Source organism: Cyrtonyx montezumae, unplaced genomic scaffold (assembly GCF_038088225.1).
Source record: "Cyrtonyx montezumae isolate F1298 unplaced genomic scaffold, pur_monq_1.0 scaffold_8, whole genome shotgun sequence".
In the NCBI taxonomy this organism is placed as follows: Eukaryota; Metazoa; Chordata; class Aves; order Galliformes; family Odontophoridae; genus Cyrtonyx; species Cyrtonyx montezumae.
The window spans coordinates 55,824,563-55,843,316 of NW_027072089.1; the positions used below are offsets into that span (position 1 = coordinate 55,824,563).

General features: G+C 38.6%; 1 protein-coding gene across 1 annotated transcript in view; it reads right to left on the reverse strand.

The window, feature by feature from the left end:
• Positions 1 to 18,754, reverse strand: part of MBP (myelin basic protein) — an 81,146-nt gene that overhangs the window by 42,266 nt on the left and 20,126 nt on the right. The window contains exon 2 of the mRNA XM_065753110.1: positions 10,202 to 10,292. Within this exon, the coding sequence (XP_065609182.1) occupies positions 10,202 to 10,292 (91 nt within the window). The remainder of the gene's footprint in view (positions 1 to 10,201; positions 10,293 to 18,754) is intronic.

An 18,754-nucleotide genomic window follows, 5' to 3' on the forward strand; every position in this document is an offset into this window, starting at 1 on the left:
TTTTTCAACCCTTATAATTATTTACAATTTAAAGAATAATTACAAATCAATTTTAAAAGACTGTTGATTAGATGGATGGGAAAGAGAAATAATTAAAATGTTTGCCTTAAGGGAAAAATGACTGGCAGAACTGCACTGGCACAGGGATAACAGTGCAGCTGTAAATGTGTCCAGGCAGGAACAGCATTTACGGAGCACTACTGTAATTATAGTAATTAAACTGCTAGGATTCTGCTACTGAGTTTTCCCAAGCAGACAATCCTTCATCCTGAAGCTGCAGTTCACATGCAAAAACTGCAGCAATTTGGTTCTCTTACTGCAGTTAGTGAGCAGCAATCTCCTCGGTGCAAAGTAGTTCAACCGGCAGAGGAAGAACTCATTCTGGGAAACAGGAATCAGCTGTGATGGCTGCAGAGAACCTTCCTCATATTCTCCCCCTTCTGTTTATTGATTGACGGGAGGAAGAAAGTCCTACTCCTGAGCTAGGTGCTTTGGTTATTACACACACTGCAGAAATAGTTCCTGAGTGAGTCTGCTCTTGGACTATGATGCTTCAGCAATACAACGGTGTACGAAAGGAAGGAAATGGCAAAATCCCAATCATGCACGCAGAACTCTCACCTCCTGGATTTCTCCTTCCAAAAATCCTGTTTACGAGTTCAGTTTAATTATTCTATGTTATTTTAGTTTATGAGTTCAGATTCAACCACTGAATCAATCAGACTGATTCAAATTACCTGCAGAAACCAGGCCACTACATGCAAAGTGCTACAATCAGGTGAGCAGTGATTCTGAAATGGAAGCCAGATTTGTTGTTCCTCTGTTTAGTTTCATCAGTCATTGTCCCTCATTGCAGCTCACAACAATGCTGGTCAGCCCCGGATCCCTCATAGATAGGGCAGAGTAATTTAGCTAAGCTCTCATTTTCTGGGGGGCTCTGATGGTTTTTGGTTCAGGGAGTTTTCAGCCTGAATACCAAAACAAATTTGCTTTCAGATCTTGGAACTTTGAAACAGATTAGAGAAGTTATTTCAAGGAATTTTGGCAAATAATCTAAAATATAAGTAAAATTTCAGAACATATATGCAGTGCCGCATAGGGAGCTAAGGTATTATTTGGCAAGCCTGATTTCAGTCCGACGTTTTACACATCTATTTCCTATTCTGAAATAGATTTCCTTGTTGACAAATGCTTGTTGACAAATGTTGACAAATCTGATCCCAGAGCAATAAAATCTGGAGACCGAACAAGAGGGTCTTGTGGTCATTTTAAGTATGGGTAATTTATATACAAGATTGAACAGAACACAGAAATCTAAGTGAAAGGTAGCAGACAGCCTGAGAGCAAGTGAAAGGTAACAGAATAAAGTTATTAATGTCTCACTTGTGCTATAACATCAGCTTACAAAAGTGAAATAATGGAATTTTTTAGATCTGATGAACAAGTGACACAGAAGACAAAATTACCTCATTTCTAGAACTGCTCCCACCCAAATCAACTTAGCAAATTATCATTCTACTTGCAGCACTAAACAGAACAACAGCTAAAACTTATCCATTAGGAGTTCACAAACAGATTTCTCTACCTAATAAACTGCAGCTCCCCTAATCAGTGCCACAGCTACCCCACAACACAGACCTAAGATCACAGTCTTCCCTATTAAAAACTCAGTGAATCACTGCAGAAGTGCTGAAATCGACAGAGTTACTGTGCTGAAAAAAAAGGAGCTCCTGCAAAGTTAAAATATATGTCAAAGTAAGAGTCACCATCTTCTGATAAATTCTCAGGGAATCTCACTTAAAGAACAGAAAAGTTTCTCAAATACGAAGTATCTTGTTTTAGAAACATCGGTAGTTTCATTTTGTCCCCTCTGACTACAGTGGAACAAAGTCTATTTGCAGTAATGTCACATGGTGAATCAGTCAGGTGTCCGAAACCTAACACTCCTGTTTCCAGGGGCATACTCCATCACTTTTCCACAATCAAAGTTTAAGAAGAAAATCTGATGACAGATATTTCAGTACAGAAATCAGAACCCGTGTGAATTCCTTTCATCTTCAGCCAATCAGCAACCAGATCTAGCTGTGGTGTCCCTGTTAATTGCAGGGGAGTTGGACTAAATGACTTCCAGAGGTCCCTTCCAACTCCAAGGTTTCTATGAGTCTACAAATTTCTGCAGAAGTCACTTGAGATGAGAAGAGACTACAGTATTTTTTTTTTCACTTTTTTTTTCCCCCCTGCAACAGTGACAGTCACACAATCACAGATTTCTGCTGCAATCTTCCCTGACAGAACTACCACAGACATTTTGTTTTTCCATGGTCAGTATCACACATGTCAGTTAATTTAAGATGCTGCAGCAAAGAAAAACAAAACAAAACCTCCAGCCACTGTAGATGACAGCTACTAAACCACTCAGGATAACTTAAAGTTCCTGTTGGACAGAAATACTTTCTAACTGGCAGAAAAATGGTTCCTTCTAATTAAGTAAGAATATTAGAAGGTCTACTGAAAGCCAAGTTTTTTATTGGCCTTTTATAGGGGAGACTCTAGAGAGCGAGCCTGCTCTGAACAGCTCTGGAAATAAAGAGCAGCATTATCGTGGCTGTTCTCTGCTTGTGAGCAACTGCAGTCTTGTCACCACCAGGATGTTTCTGTGCAAGTACCAGGGTATACTGGTCCTTTTCACTTCTATTTTCCTCACCAAAAATAGACATCTCAGATGTGACTTTCTGCTGTGTACCTCCCTGTCAGCGCTTTCCCTCTCCACTTTCCATACCACCATCAGATTCATTTTCAGTCCTGTGGTCAGAGTTAGAAATGTCATACACTTTACTGAAGCCTTTTGTTGATTAACTCAGCACAGAAGTAAAATTATTTTGTCAGTATCATGAGAGCACGACTTGCAGGGAGTGTTTATAACCTGCTGTCTTCTCCTCAGTCACAATCCCTTCCTGGTTGGCTTACTGCCACTATAATACTTTCACATCTATGTTCATTATACACTAAGTAATACTTCTGAGAACTCTGCAGCTCTATCTAAAGGGAAGCAAGTGGAAAGAAGGTAGCACTCTTTAGTAGGGTCTGTTGTGACAGGACAAGGGGAAATGGTTTCGAACTAAAGAGGGAAGATTTAGACTGGATATGAGGAATAATTTTTTTTTACAGTAAGAGGTATAAATATATATATTATTTTCTCTTATTAAAAAAATATATATATCAATCTCATTTGATGTTTTTAGGCATATATTTTCAAAATAAATGGTACAAAAAGTGACTTCGGTTTTCTTCTAGCCATGACATCAAAAGTAAGTCAGACCATAATTAAACTTTAATGCCAACATCTGTTTCAGCTAAGAAGACAGTGGAGCAGTTGGCCCACAGAGGGTTCTACGGCTTATTATTCTATGGTTTATTTCACTCAAACCAGGACTGAGCATTTATTCAGCTCAGCAAACTGGAAATGGGACAACAGCAACATCCCAGCTATTTTCCACAAAGTAACGACCTTCCAGAAGCACTTGGAATTCATTTGCAGCTCAAATCCTGCCTTACCCAAACTGATTGCTACATAAGGACCAGCGATGGAAAACACTAAGGATTCTGTTTATTCTGCACAAACAGAAAACTCTCTTGGGCTGCAGCCTGATATTAGGACAAAGGCAGCAAAATGCACTTGGAAAGGAGTAACTTTTGTTCGTGGTTAGCTAATTAGCAAAAGGCCTCAATCACCACACAGCACCATGTGATGCTGGGCAACCCTTTACCATCCTAACTTTTACAATCAGCTACAATGTGTGCTGAGGATAACAATAGGATGTTCAGCGCCTATTGTGCTTTTCCCATCTCTCATACAGACTCACTCTTACTGAATAAACAAGGGGAAAAAATTCAGCAGATCCTGCCCACTGTATAGCAACCATTAAAATCATGAATAAGTCATTTATTGTACCATTATTGTGCTGATAAAATATAGTGAGCACACCCCACTGGGCCAGCACTGCTGAAAGTGCAGCAGGCAATACTCGGCTCCAGTCACTGCCTACGCTAACAAATCCAGTGACAAAGCCAGTCCCCATGCCTCTTTTAATCATGGAGGTTGGCTGTGGTACAGATAAGAAAAAAAAACCATATGGAATCGTACTTGTTAAGCCCTATTGCTTGTGCACTAATTATGTGGTAAACATCAGAGCCACATTGGAAGTAATCTCACAGGTCTAGATGCTACCGTAGAGCAGTGTGGTAATTTTGCTGGCATATTAATTAGTTAGATGCCCAGGAGCTACCTTGCTGTTTGATGCATCAAATGGTTGCCAGAAATAAAACTTGAATATTATTATAAATAAATAAATAAATAATCCCTAATGATGATTAGTCACCTAATGACCCCAAACTAACTACAGAATTAGCATCAAAATGCAAATCTGTACTGTATAAAAAGCTTCAAACCCTAAAATAACAACAAAAAGGTCAACCACCTGCTGGCTCTGAAATCCTCTGCGCCTCCTCCCATCTCAACAGTTCTCTAATGCATATGACACGGCAAGGTTTCCCATGTACATCTTGCAAGAATGAAATTTCAGCCCTTTCCCTTAAAAAAAAACCCTTTAGGTGGGAAAAAAAAACGAACAAAAAAAATAAAGAAAAAACGAACTAAAGGAAAGGATGCAGTGCTCATCAGCTACTTACCACTGCACAGAAAAAATGACAAGCTACTTTTTGTTAAAAATGTAAATCTCTTTTTCCAGCTCAGAAAATTATTCCAGTCTTTATCTGGTGATAAAGAAATGCTGTGCAGAAGCTGGCAGACCTTGCAAGAAATTGGGAAAAGGAGAAAGATAGTGAAGGGAAGTGGAAATATGTGTACAGCTGGAACAACAGAATCATCACTTGAGCTTATAATGAAAAACTATGAAAGACTAAACTTACCCATTTCCTTCTCATGCCAGAGGGAATAACTGCACCATAGTTAGAATAGCCATTTTAGGACAATCTGCTGTCTTACAGGATTGATTTTTTCAAGTCAGCATGCCATTATTTTGCATTAAAGTCATAGTCTGTGTCCCACAATCAATTGTGTTTACAATGAGAGAAACTCCCTTGTATGAAGGTCACTGAACTACAATAACATGCAGCTTTTAGCAGGTTCCTATTACTGTCACATCACCTGAGAGAGGAATTGTGTATCCAGGAGCTAGAAAATTCTTCCAAGCTCCTTCTTTTGCATTCTTCTCCTCTTTTTAAATGATTTGCTAAAAGCAAAAATGAATGCATGAAATCCATACAGGTTTTGCACATAATCGTATACATGCTCACCTCCTAAGTATATTCTGTACAGCCACTTGTAAGAGTTGAACATTGCCTATTGTTTTCAGGAAATATGCTTTATTTATTGTCATTACATCCTGAACAGAAAATAAGAAAAAGAAACAAAACTCAACCCCAAAAAACAGAACCTTGTTTTCAATATCAGCATCCAAAAAAACAAAAAAAGTTCCAGATGTGGACATGGTAAGACAGCAGCAACTGTGACAACCCTTGTATCACATTAAGGCCAACAGCAGCAATACCTACATCTGTCCAAATATTACAGGTGGCACCCTAGTGAAGACAGAAGTTCTTCAACATGTGAAGGGTTATACAAATACCCACAGGAGTTCAGTGCGTAGGACACAGAAGCGGGTGTCAGCATAAGTAATGAATCAGGGTCAGGCAGGGTCACTGTGGAATTGTGCTGACTGCACAGTTTTGAGCTATTTCCCTGAGCTCTGCATAGAAAAGTGACCTTGGGACCTAACCCAGAGCTGCAGCTAAAAATGGCAGAACAACAGACAATGCTCAGCTCAGTGTTGTTTTGCCAAAATCTCAGCAGAGCTTACCTCCTGCTTCAGTGAAAGGGGGAAACTCCACGATTCTGGTATTGTTAGAAAAAAAAATTGCCTTTTTTGTTAAAACCCAAAATACAAAACAACAACAGAGAAACCACAGTGCAACTCCTGAACACACAGTAGCTGATGACAAGAAAGCACTATGCCATGGAGACCCACGGCCATTTCCCCAGACACAATTTTAGAACTGACATAAGTATAAATGAAATTTTCCAGTTTGAAAACATCAAGATTTACCGTACTTCAGAAAGTTATTACACTAATTCTTCATTGCTATCAAAGAGGAGAACTTGCTGCCAGAATACCAAAGTTTCTGCATGGAGAACTTTTCCTTATTTGTAATTTTATGCTTGTTCAGCCCAGTAGGAAAGAAATATCTATGAAAGTCTGCAGTTGTCCTTCTCCAAGTCAAAGGACTGTACAAAAGAAGCTCCAATCCTCCTAGCCAGGACAACAGGCAGTCTGGTCCCCTGCTTTTGCCTCCCAGTTGCAGCAATGGATCTAACAAACTTCTGAATTATCCACACAATTTTATAATTGTATTTGGAAGCAAAGCTGGCAGTGATCTCCTGATCCATTTCATTAAATGAGCAGTGCTCTACTCACTCTCTTTTTTCTCTCTCCTATACTGAGACATTTGTGATTCCTTTCTTACTACATACTGGTTGCAACAGCAACCATGTTGACTACGTGCAAGTTCAACAGAAGTTGGGAGCAGTATGACATTATAGATCCAGAGCACAGATGAATATTCAGTGTAAAACAGACAACAGAACTCTGTTGGGGGTCACAAGCAAATCCTTTCAATGCACAAACAAAACTAACTCCTGTTAATTCAGAATTTGATAGTTACACATATGATTACCATACAGACTCGATTCCCTTTCTCTTCCATGTCCTTACTCTTAGTTTCCTTTTCTTCACTCTCCTTGCATTAAAAGTTCATCTTTGAGAATTAGCTCTCTGAAACACAACATATTTCTGACTTCCCTCTTTTTTCACTAAAGCATCTTGTACAATGAGCCTCCATCTTTGCTGAGGACGTTTCAGCCATATCCCAGTATAAAAAGTAATATTAAAGAAAACAAAGAAAAAACTCAAAGCAAACAAAAAATACCTTCCAAAATGACAATTTCTGAATCCAGCTCATGAAGAAGAAGAAAACAAAGATGTTCATGTTCACTCCCAAGAGGCCCTTCCACAGCAGTGGATCGATCTTTAGTCATACTTACGGAGAGCACTACTGGGTCTAGCAGACATGAAAAAGATATCCAACCTTGGTTCTTTATTACCACGGCATTGTTTTCAATCAATAACACTATGTCTCCCGCCAAAACATTACTCAAACAATAAGCACTGCAGAAACCACGCTTTCTCTAGAAGCAAATACTTTATTGACGAAAACACTCAGATATGCTCCCTATAGCAACCTCTAGCAGCTGCACACATTTCATGCTGTCTGCAGTATAAACGTTCCCTTCTGATAGATCAGATTTTCTGCTGGTCCAAGACAATACTAACCCTAGAAAGGGGAAAATAAGAACGGAGTAAGGTTGCTGCCTGCTTTGCTGTGGCTGATCAAGCATTCCCTGCTGGCTGCAGGGGACTGGAAGTTGCTGCCCCCGGGTGGCTAAGAGCAGAGGGACAGCCACAAGGACCTCATGTGGGTCCGGGTGCTTCCGAACCCCTTGAGTTCATGCACAGAACAGCTCAGTGGGAGAGAAGTCCTGAAGCAGTCGAGGCACACGCACTCCCTTTCCGAAGGGGACTGTTTCAGGCAGGAATTAAATTCACTGATTCCTTGTGGTATTCTTTACTTAGGGGGTGGCACTGTCCTGAAAAACAAGCCAGGGATAGCAATTTTTGTGCAAAATAAATTAAGCAAGCACAGAAGATGGTGATACATGTAAAAAGAAGAAGAAAAAAAAAAGGCTGTTGCAGTCTATCAAAAAGACTGGAGGTTATTTAGAAGTCCTAGGAAGAGCACTTCTAGTCAAAGAGCTGAAGCTATAAATTAATCTGCTACTGGGGCACACTTGATGCTCATTATAATTAACATCACCAGAGAGAAAGAAAGAAGAAATGAAAGATGGCTTGAAATGCATCAGGACAGAGGGAGAACAGGAGAGCAGGGTCTATAAAACAACAAATGCCTCACCTAGGAAAAGCTGTCTGAAGCTTATAATCATTACCCACTGTGAGATCTGAGCATCTTAAAAAATTGCCCAGAACTGTAGAGCAAGGCATATATGTACCACAGTGCCATTCTCAGGCACATGAAATGTATATCTACACAGATTTCCTCCCTGACTCTCAGAGAGCCTCACACCAAGGTGACTGCCTTTGCACCTTCAGTCCACTTTAAATTCTTTACTTAACCAGTTTACAGACTATTTGGACCAAATTTCCTCTTCCTTCTTAATAGCTTTCAATTAATTTAGAAAGCAATCCAACCAGACTTCCTTTTGTAAAGTGGTAAAAAGGTTGATCAAAGATGCCGACTCTTTTTTAGATTTGGAAATAAATTTTCCTCCTTGTGGTGCCAAGCTAGCTAGCAAAGGTTGATCACTGGCTTATCTTAGATAAGCAATTCAGTTTACAGATTTGGAACATGGAAACGTTCAGCAATTTGTTGGTAAATCATTACCTTTAAAGAACACTTAAGAAGTTGACCGTGTGTCCGCTTTCTTAAATTATCAAAAGATTTTATAGTAAGGGTGTGTATCATTGAAGAGTGAATTTAACTCTACCAACAGTGAACTACATGATTTTAATTCCCATTTTTTAAGTTCACAGTCTCCATATGGGACAGGTTTGTAAACTAAGAGCTAGTTTAGTTTGCTACAATCTGGGGCTAGCAATCAGATTAATGTCAGACCCAGAGACATTGTAAAAGCCAGAGTTTTTGCTGGTAAAAAGAAGTAGGCTGATGTCTCCCTGCTTTTCTGTTTCCATCCTTCTCACAGAAACAGCACTGGGAAGATTCACAATGGAAAAGGGCATAGTTTGGGACATGCATTATACAGAGCCATGAGGCTTCATAACCTGTAGAACCAGATCTACTGCAAATGACTGGGAGCAGACATAGAGGAAATGAGGTAATAGTCTCACCACAAAATTAATGATGCGTAAACCTAATTCTTAAGTCCACCTGTGGATTCTTCAGCCACTGACATTATCTGATCAGTGCTGGAAGCATTCATACCAGTTCAGGCTCACATGCTAATCACACTGCATTAACTCATACAGGAAAGCACATTTTAGACAAAACCTGTTTAAATGGACATGCATTGTTTCCACATATAGTAAGAAAGATTTAGTTATTCATGCTCCACTCCTTCTGTACCTTGAAAGAAGGAAAATATTTCCTTACTCTGTTCATAAACAGCTGAATCATTCAACATCTTAAGCTATACTAAAATCCACATGATTTTTACAGATGTAGTTTCCATGTCAAAACATAAAGGAGAAAAATGTTACCTTAACTAACAAAAATTAGCCTTTACAGTAACTTTAGACTACTGTTTGTTTTTCTATGGAGCTCTATTTGCATAAAATCAATATAAAGTCAGAAAAACAACGTTTTTCCTCCACTTTTCCCAATCTTAATGCAGAATCAAACTATAATTGGCCCTTTATTTGGTATGAAAGCTATCAGCAAAACTTATGGGGGGAAAAAAAAAATCACAGAAAGCTAACAAGAGGAGCTCATCTAAAATCTGATGACCTCATTGATCATCAGATAGTCTATCCACTTCTGCCACAGGTGGAACCGTAGTCTGCCAGTTTACACAGTAACTTATCTAACTTGTTTTTAAAGGTCCAAAGTGATGAATCTCCATTTGCTAAGATGATGCATGCCAGTGTCTCAGTATTTGTTTTAAGATTCCTCTAGCCAACATTTGAGTCTGTCTGCAATCTGAAGAAATCACTTTTTTTTTTTTATCCATCATGGACAGAGAAAAGTTCACCTTCCCACTCAATGCAAACCATCTTGTTACATTTTGTTAGAAACTTGCATTCAATCTTTCTTTTCTATAGTAACTAAATACTAATCTTCAGATGTGTATATTTCAGACCTTTGATGCCCCTGTTTTCTTCTTGGTCTTCTCCTCAGATCTTTCATATCTCTTTGGAACTGTACTGACCATACCTGGATGCTATTCACTAGATGGTAGATGGCAAGAGTTATTTTTTCTGTTTCTCATAATAATAGCAAAACAGACAAAAAACAAACAAACAAACACAACGGAACATCATACACACAAAACTAATTGATCAAGAAACATTTTCCAATGGTCTGAATAACTCACCAAATACTTCATTGTCTTCTGAAGATTGCTGTGTTAGTCTTGCTGCTTTTGGACTCTCCTTAGCAGCTTCCTCCACCTTGGTTTCAGCATTCTGTAAAACAAAACACTCCTTCAGATCAGGTTTTCTTTTAAAGTCACCAACCAGAAACATTCTTCAAATTTCTTAATTACACAAGAATCAAGTTCTTAAGTGAATAAAAAAATTGAGAGTTTTGCTTTCTCTGTAATTTCATGTTGATGTGTTTTTGCAAAATACTGAGGAAAAACTCTTGGAAAACAGTGTGTGTGTGTGTGGGGAGGGGGGGTTGAGTGTTTTAAACTGAACTTTCATTTATCTTTTTCTTCTACTTAACAGCCATTGTTTCTTAAGACTAAAGAATGAAACAGTAAAGAAAATCCAATTAATCCAATTATGCAGCATCTTCGTTAGTGATTTCCCTGCACCTCTACTTAAAGTAAGCAAAACTATCATATTTGGTAAGCATAACTACATCCTAGAGCATTTTGTTCCTCTCATCTCATTCTTCATTTTGCTTTATTACAGGAAAAAAGTTTGTAGATTTTCAGAGATTCTTTTTCCAAATATGATAAGCTTCTCTTGCCCATGCTAAAGTTGTACAGTAATGCAAATGATGAAGCTGTTATTAGAAAAATTACTGATGTAGTTGTAACATATGAGATCATATGCCATTGCCTTCACCCCTATAATGCCATATTTTTTTCCTTAATGAAAGAGATTTAAAATTCTTGAAAAAGTGATAAGAAGTTGAGACTGGGGCACTAATAAAAGTATTGTCAGAGTACAGCATATAACTTGGATATGCGTATGTGTGTGTGGAAGATATATATATACACATATATTCAAAACAAAGCCATACATCTTTGACATCTTGCTCATATTTTTGCTATAGCTGTCTATCCACCAAATGCACTGGAGAGAGAATTTAAGCAAAGCTCTAATGTCAGTGGCAATATTCTCAGTGAAATCAGTTTTCCCGTGTACCTACCCATCACCGAAGACCTAGTCTCTGAAAAAAAAAGTTAGCAAGTAAGTCAACAGCTTCAGAACTTGAGCTTCCAGAATTCAAAGCTTTTAATCCCCTAATTAAAAAAAAGACTGAAACCTGCAAAAGAAACTCCTGATCTGTGGAACACTGAGTTTTAAAGTTACACTGCTACTACAGAAAACTCAAAAAACAAAAGGAGCACCTCATGTTTTCAGTATGTTTTACTTTGGTACTCAGAAAAAACATATATGCACGCTTGCAGCAATGCAGCTCATAAACTGGACAGTACTTGAATGATGGATATGAAGTGACTGATGCAATATTAAATATTACTAGAAGGAGTTAAATATCAGTTGGAGGAGAAAATAAAGAAGTGTGGTATGCCTATGCTTTTGAAAGGACAGATACTGCTCTATTCAGGAACATGCTCACTTACCAGATTTTTGTGAGGTTTTAAATTAATTGCATTTATAAAATTTACAAATTCTGATCTACATTTTGGAACTACTGCTATACAGTCCATGAAAAATACTAGTTACTGCCTCAGAACTTAACCACACTTCCTAACTGTAGGCAGCCTCTTATTTCCCCTTGTTAAAAACAGCACAGAAGAGAGAAGAAAACAGCTTGACTAAGTCTGTCAACCTTCCTACACAAGACAGCAGTCAAATTTAGGGCACAAAAACTCAAGAGACTCTGAAGCAAGATGGCAATCTGTTGGAAAAAAATGAAAGCAAGACCTAGGAAGCTTACTTGTGTCACAGCAGCAGCAGCGAAGAGTTAGGAGAAAAAAAAAAAAAAAGAAAAAAAGAAAAAAACTAAGAAAGAAAAGGATAGGAGGGAATCTGTGCTTCTGAGGAAAAATCATCTGCAGAAGCAGTGTTCTGCACTCACTTAAGGTACCAAACTGAACACCCCACACGGAAATCCACTAGCTGTGAATTTCACAAAGCTGAGGGGACAGCCAGTTTCAGCAGACACTCACTTAAGTTTGGATTAACTGGCACCCGGTTACAAATCAACAGTGACTATACAGAGAAAATCTGCTCAGATAAGCACAAACACGTCTTCACAGAAGTCATATGTTAGCCACTGTGTGCAGGCACTTCTGTGCACACAAGATCCATGCCAAGGTCCACGGTGCCCATACCGCTTTACAGAACCAGCAGAGGCCACTGAATCAGTAAGACACACAATAGAGTTGGGTTCTTCATTCTATTTTAGTTGCACTATAGCAAGGAGGATAATTACGTCATCTTTATAAGAAGAGATGGAGATCAGCTTTCTATTCTGAAGAAAGCAGAAGAGGATAGCTACTATACTATGCAAAGCAAAAAGTCCCTAAACACTGCCATCATGCCATCACAAAATTCATACAAATAAATGAGCAAACCAAGTTCACAGCTCTCCAAGACAAAGAGGACAACTGAAATCCTCATCAGACCTATTACTCCAGATTGTATAAAGACAACTCTTGTCAGCTCAATTTTAAGTGTATTCCATCACATCTAATGTACCATAAAGCTGGAGGAGAAGGGTTGCTATTTCCTGTGCTCTTGTTCTTCATAGGAAACACCTCGATTGTGAACCTGCTGCAATTAGTACTCATCAGACAGTGACTAAAAATGACTTGTCATACTATGTTCTCTCTAGGGAAATGTTAACATCAATCCTCTAAAAACATGTTTTTGGCATTCTTAGATAAGTCAGAAAGACAAAGTCCTGAGATATCTTGAGTTGAGATAAATCATGGGGAAGACTACACATTAACTCTGGCTCCTGCATCCTGGATAAGCTGCCTTTTGCTGGTGTTGACAGATGTCATCTCCAAGATATCAACAGGAAAGTTGCCTGAGATTCTAAGTCTAAAACATGACAAGACATGTCTGGATATAAATCTGTTTGGCACAGCTCCTTAAGCAAAAAGCTAGCCTTAAAAAAAAAAAAAAAGCCTTAACAATACTTTTTTTGCTTTATTATTTGCACTGAAAATTAAAATGACATTATTAATGGTAAAGCTAATATCTTATAACCAAACATGATACATGACAGATCACTGAAAAAGAATGACTAATGATCCAGATATTCTAACAACAATTACTACTATAAAACAGATTTTTAAAAGGCAAGATATACCCAATTGTTTAATTGGGTAACACATGACAGGACAAAGGAAAATGGCCTCAAGTTGCACCAGGGGAGGTTTAGGTTGGATATCAGGAAACACTTCTTTACAGAAAGGGTTGTTAAGCCCCGGAATAGACTCCCCAGGGAGGTGGTTAAGTCACCATCCCTGAATGTGTTTAAAATCCATTTGGATGTGGTGCTCAGGGACATGATTTAGTGGTGGGATGTTAGAGTTAGGGTAGTATGGGTATTATAGTTATAATAGGTTGAGTGAGGTTGGACTTGATGGTCTTTTCCAATCTGAGCAATTCCATGAAGCTGTATTTAAATCAGTTCACAAAAGCTCACTCTGTCTGTCTCTCCAAAACATCACCACAATAATTTGCTTCAAACTGGAATTCAAATAAATAGCCCTGAGACAAGACAGGCATTTTGCATGTGTTGCACCTCAGGAAACTGACAAAAATGTCCCCATCTCTGCAGGTGCTCTGACATCAGAAGAGAAACTGGAGGACCTACTGGTCCAGTTTCCCATTGTAGCAGACCATCATTTGTTTGCAACTCAGTTTATCTGCTTTCCATCACAGCTGTTGCATTGTTCTATAGCAGTGGGCAAGTGAATACTGCAGTCTCCATGTTACATATTTAAGACTTTTGATAGGTAAATACACAAATAACTGGTAGCTATCAAATACTTGCCACAAACTAATACCAATATCAAAACCACATTTTGGCTATGTACACACACAATACTGCAAGAAGCAAGGGCATTTTTAAATTATTATTATTTTGCTGCTATCAATGCCTATTTAAAGGATCTTTACCTGAATGGGAAACATTAAGAAATGCTGAGTTACAATGAGCTGTGCAGTAACAGAGCAGGTTAAAAGTGCAATAAAGCATATTGCATTTACTGCAGCAGCTTACTTCCTCAAGCAAAGATAAGTACAAATTTTCATTTCTGAGTCCTAAGTATTTAAGCCAACTTTTAAGCTACCTTGCCTTTTTTTTTTTTTTTTTTTTTTTGCATATAGTTAGGAAGGGCTTGCTTCTTTTCCTTTAACCATAGGAGTGTTACTTAAATACTTCATTTTGCAAAGGAAAAACACACAGATATTCTCATCAGAAATCAAATAAGTATTCAAGAAGGATTAGCATCATATCCAAAAGAGAATAAAAAAAAAATCCTATCCAATGTAGAGCTTTATCTTTTTTATATTGTTAGTTCCTATTCCTCACGTTCCTATTCCTGCCTTTTACAACCAGACAGTATGTTAGCTCCATCTCAACAGAAAAAAGGAATAGACTTAAGTTTCCTTTATTTTCAGTACAGTGCTGACATCAAAAGCTATAACTGCAGAAATAGAAACAAACATTACCACAAATTGTATATACACAAACTATTGCTTTGGCATCATATCCATCTGTCCATTTACATCGTTTCTTCATTCATTACTACCCATAGTAAGTTTCCTTACTTAACATGGTGAAACATGTGATTCCTCCTCTACACTAGATTTAAAAAATTATTTCAGTATAAACAACTGACACTACCTCAAAAGACAGAAAAAAATTCAAGTCAGATGAACACATCTGACAGATGAACACATCTGACTGCCAACAAAGCTCCATTTTGGAAGAATAGAAGAAGCGTAAACTGCTGCAGGCAATAATCATCTTAATAATGTAATCTGTAACCATAGCAGTAAATCATGCAACTCCAGACTCAACTGAAGAATTCAGGAAACTATTCCTGATATTCCACTTCTGCAGTGATCATCTGATTTCTGTAGTGTAAGGCTGCCTTCCATTTAATGTTCATCTAATAGATACATGTTGGTCAGGTTACAGTAGACTTTTAGGACATTATATACATAGCCTCTTCTCAGCAGATCTAACTGACCTTCCAGAGTTCCAGCAGAAGAAAAACTTTTTAAATCACAGATACATGAAGCTTCAAATTACATTGTCATGACAGAGAGGCACTATTACCATTATTAAGTCTGAAATGCACATTTTTCTAAATATTTTCTAATACGGATTAAACGGGTAGGAGTTGCAGGGCTCCAGTCCCTTTTAACAGGGATAATTTTCTTTGTCACTTTGTCATCGTGTTCTGCACCCCCAGATTAAGTAATAACAACAGTGCTATCATACAAATCTTATCAGAATGAGTCAGAAATGTTTCATATTATTCCCTTCTCAAGGACTCGATCAGTACCACACAACCACACATACTGCGAACAACCCTGGACAGCAAGAATTCATGGAATGCTGGCTGCTTTTCTCTAAGTGGCCACAGATCTTCTGTATCTGGATTAACAGATGTGTTCAAGCACCTTCCTAAAGTCAGCCATTAATGCCTCTTAAATGTCATCCATTCCATTAATACAGAAACTCATACACCCTTCCTCAAGCAAGATTATTACCATCAAGCACAACACAGCTATGCCAGATAGAAGTTGGGCTCACATTATCTCCAGGGCTTCAAGTTCTTGAAAAATGCTCCAGAGAACTCTTACATCAGATTCTTCTTCATTCCATGTCAGCCATGAAAATGTCATAATTTTATTTATGTGAATACATAATTTGTTTTTGTGTGTGTTAGGAAAGTACTCTTTCAAACAGCCAGCTAATCACAACCATTATCTCTAGTTGTCAATTCAATTTGCATTTCTACAGGTTCTTTATATCCCATTTCTGAAATGCAATACTTGACATATCCTCTTTTCAATGACTTCTACACAGCACAATTATTTTTTATGTTCTCACATGACAAAATATCACCTGAGATGAAAAAATGACACAGAGAGATGGATAAAGTCTTCCAAGGACAGTTTTCTGTTTCTCTGAAATCTCAGCTTGAGCATTACAGAGCTAGGGCTGCTCTTGGCCCCAACTGGAGAACTTCAAAAGTTTCAAACAGAAAGATTCCATCACTAACCCTCCAGGCAGACAAATGCCTTTTGAAAAATGGCTTAGATGCCTCAAATACTTTGAAAAGATGCATCCAGTCTATTTTAAAATTCTGAGATACCAAGGGGTTGCAATAACTACTAATAAATTCCAACTCAAAGACTCGCTACGTTCCCCATTACCATTTCCATACTAATTTGCTATGTGTTTCCATTTATGAAGGACATTTGAAAACTGCTTTTGTTCATGGACATGTTTTGTATATTAACCTAGTCTGTGAAAACATTTTGCTTTTATAGCAATTGTTTCATTTTGAAAAAAGGATCTTCTTCCAGAGTTCTTACATTTTCTAACTGACCTAACTGTTTCCAGCATAGAGTACAACAGATAAAATCAGCGTGTGGATCTACAGTATCCTGCTAGTTCCTCAGTGCTGAAAAGGGAGATTCAGGCATGCAATAGGGATACAGTAACTGCTTATATTTCCTGTGTTCAATGCAATGACACAGGATAATTGCAGTTGGAAACAAAGTGCTAGAATTGTGGAATATCCCTAGCTGAAAGGAACCATAAGGATCGAGTCCAACTCCTGTCTGCACCCAGGACCACCCAAAATTCAAACCTATGTCTGAAAGCAGTGTCCAGATGTTCCTTGAACTCCAGCAGCTTGGGGGCATACCTACTGCCCTGTGCATCCTGTTCCACACCCACCTCCCTGTGGTGCAGACCCCATCCCTATCCCCCAGCTGCCCCTCCCCTGACACAGCTCCATGCCTTCCCTTGGGCCCTGTCACTATCACACAAAGCAGAGCTCAGCCCTGTGAGAGCTGCAGCCATCATGAAGGCTTCCCTTGGCTCCTCTGTTCTGGGCTGAACCAAGGGATCTCAGCCATCCCTCATACACTTTACCCTCCAAGTCCTTTATCATTTCTGTAGCCCTCCCTTGGACAACCTGCTATAGCAAACAGACTCATGAATCCTATGGGGCAGAGAAAGGGAAAAAAGCTACATAAATTACTACTCTGCAAGTATCGAGACACTCAGTATTGGCAATGCTCGTAAAGCAGCACAGAATTTGAAAAACAAGTTAAGACAGGACAAAAACATGCTTCAGGTCAATATTTTCAATGTGAAGCAAGAATCCTGTCACGTGTCTTTCACTCTGCAATATTAATGCTGAAACCATACACAGGAAACCCGAATGTGAATCATACCCAATGAGGACAAGTACAGACAGAAAAGTGAACTGCTATTTCCCCTCCCAATCCCACCCTTATCAGACGTGGCAAGGCACATCAGCTGTACAACAAGCCCACTAGCACAGACAATACCAAGCCATAAAGATCACTACAAGAATCCAGTATCGTTCTTGGAAATACACTGGCTTTTGATAACCTCCAGAGCACTTGACCTGACACTAATGTAATTAAAGAGCATATGTTTCTCACTCCAAACACAAGTATTTATCCTCAAGTGCCACAGAGAGTAGTATCACAGGAGCTGCAACAACCCTTGATGAGCTCAGCCAGAAACAGGAACTTTGGACTCCAAGCGCAGTAGCAAATCTCCTTCACCAAAGACATTCAAGCAGATTTCCAGGGTAGTCTGAAGAGGCATAGCCGTCAGTACTGATGTTCTTCCAGTCCTCTCATCTCCCTTAACCTATGCAGACCTAGTCTTTGACAATTTTATCTCCTTTGAGCATTACTTTTATCCCCATGTTGACAAATTACAAATATTTCACTCCCTCTTTTTTCAGGAACATGATATGGTTAAAGTTAGAAATGCAACATTGGTGCTACAACCTGAAATCTCTCAGCATCTTTCTTCCACAAATACACTGAAACTCAGAGACCTACTAATTTTCAAATGCCACCACAAGAGGTCTTTCTGAAGAGCAATAATAAAGAAAAAGTACGCAAAAACAACTCTATTTCCACCTGCTGCTAGTGAAACTGCCAATATATTTCAACATACAAATCTAAAAAAAAAAAAAAGAATATAAATACCTGATACACCAGAAGACAAAAGTCGCTTAAGTATCTGAACACTCTATCCATGCTAGAAGTACAATAGAGATGCAAAAACTAGCAACTAGCGTCAGAAAAAGGCACAATACTTACAGAAAGATAATCAAAACTATGTCAATTAAATAAGAATTAAGAATAAAGAATATTTTGTTTTTCAGACAAATATTACCTTTCAGCCTTGTACAACGATCTTCTTGTATTGTAGGTTTCAATTTGTCAGTAGTTTTGCAAAATACTTGGCACTGCACAAACTATTTGAGATCCTCAGCCCCAACTCCATAGTCGAGGTCTACACAAAGGCCTGGCTGTGGCAGGAACCTAATGGTTTGCTTCTTTTTCCCAGAGGAAGAGAGAAGCAAAGTAAAGCAGATGGCAGCTTGTAGCACAGAGCATGGTGCAGCACAGCATTCCGCAGTGATACAAATCCACTTCAAAGCATGGCTGCAAGGACTTCTGCCCAGCAGATATGCGTG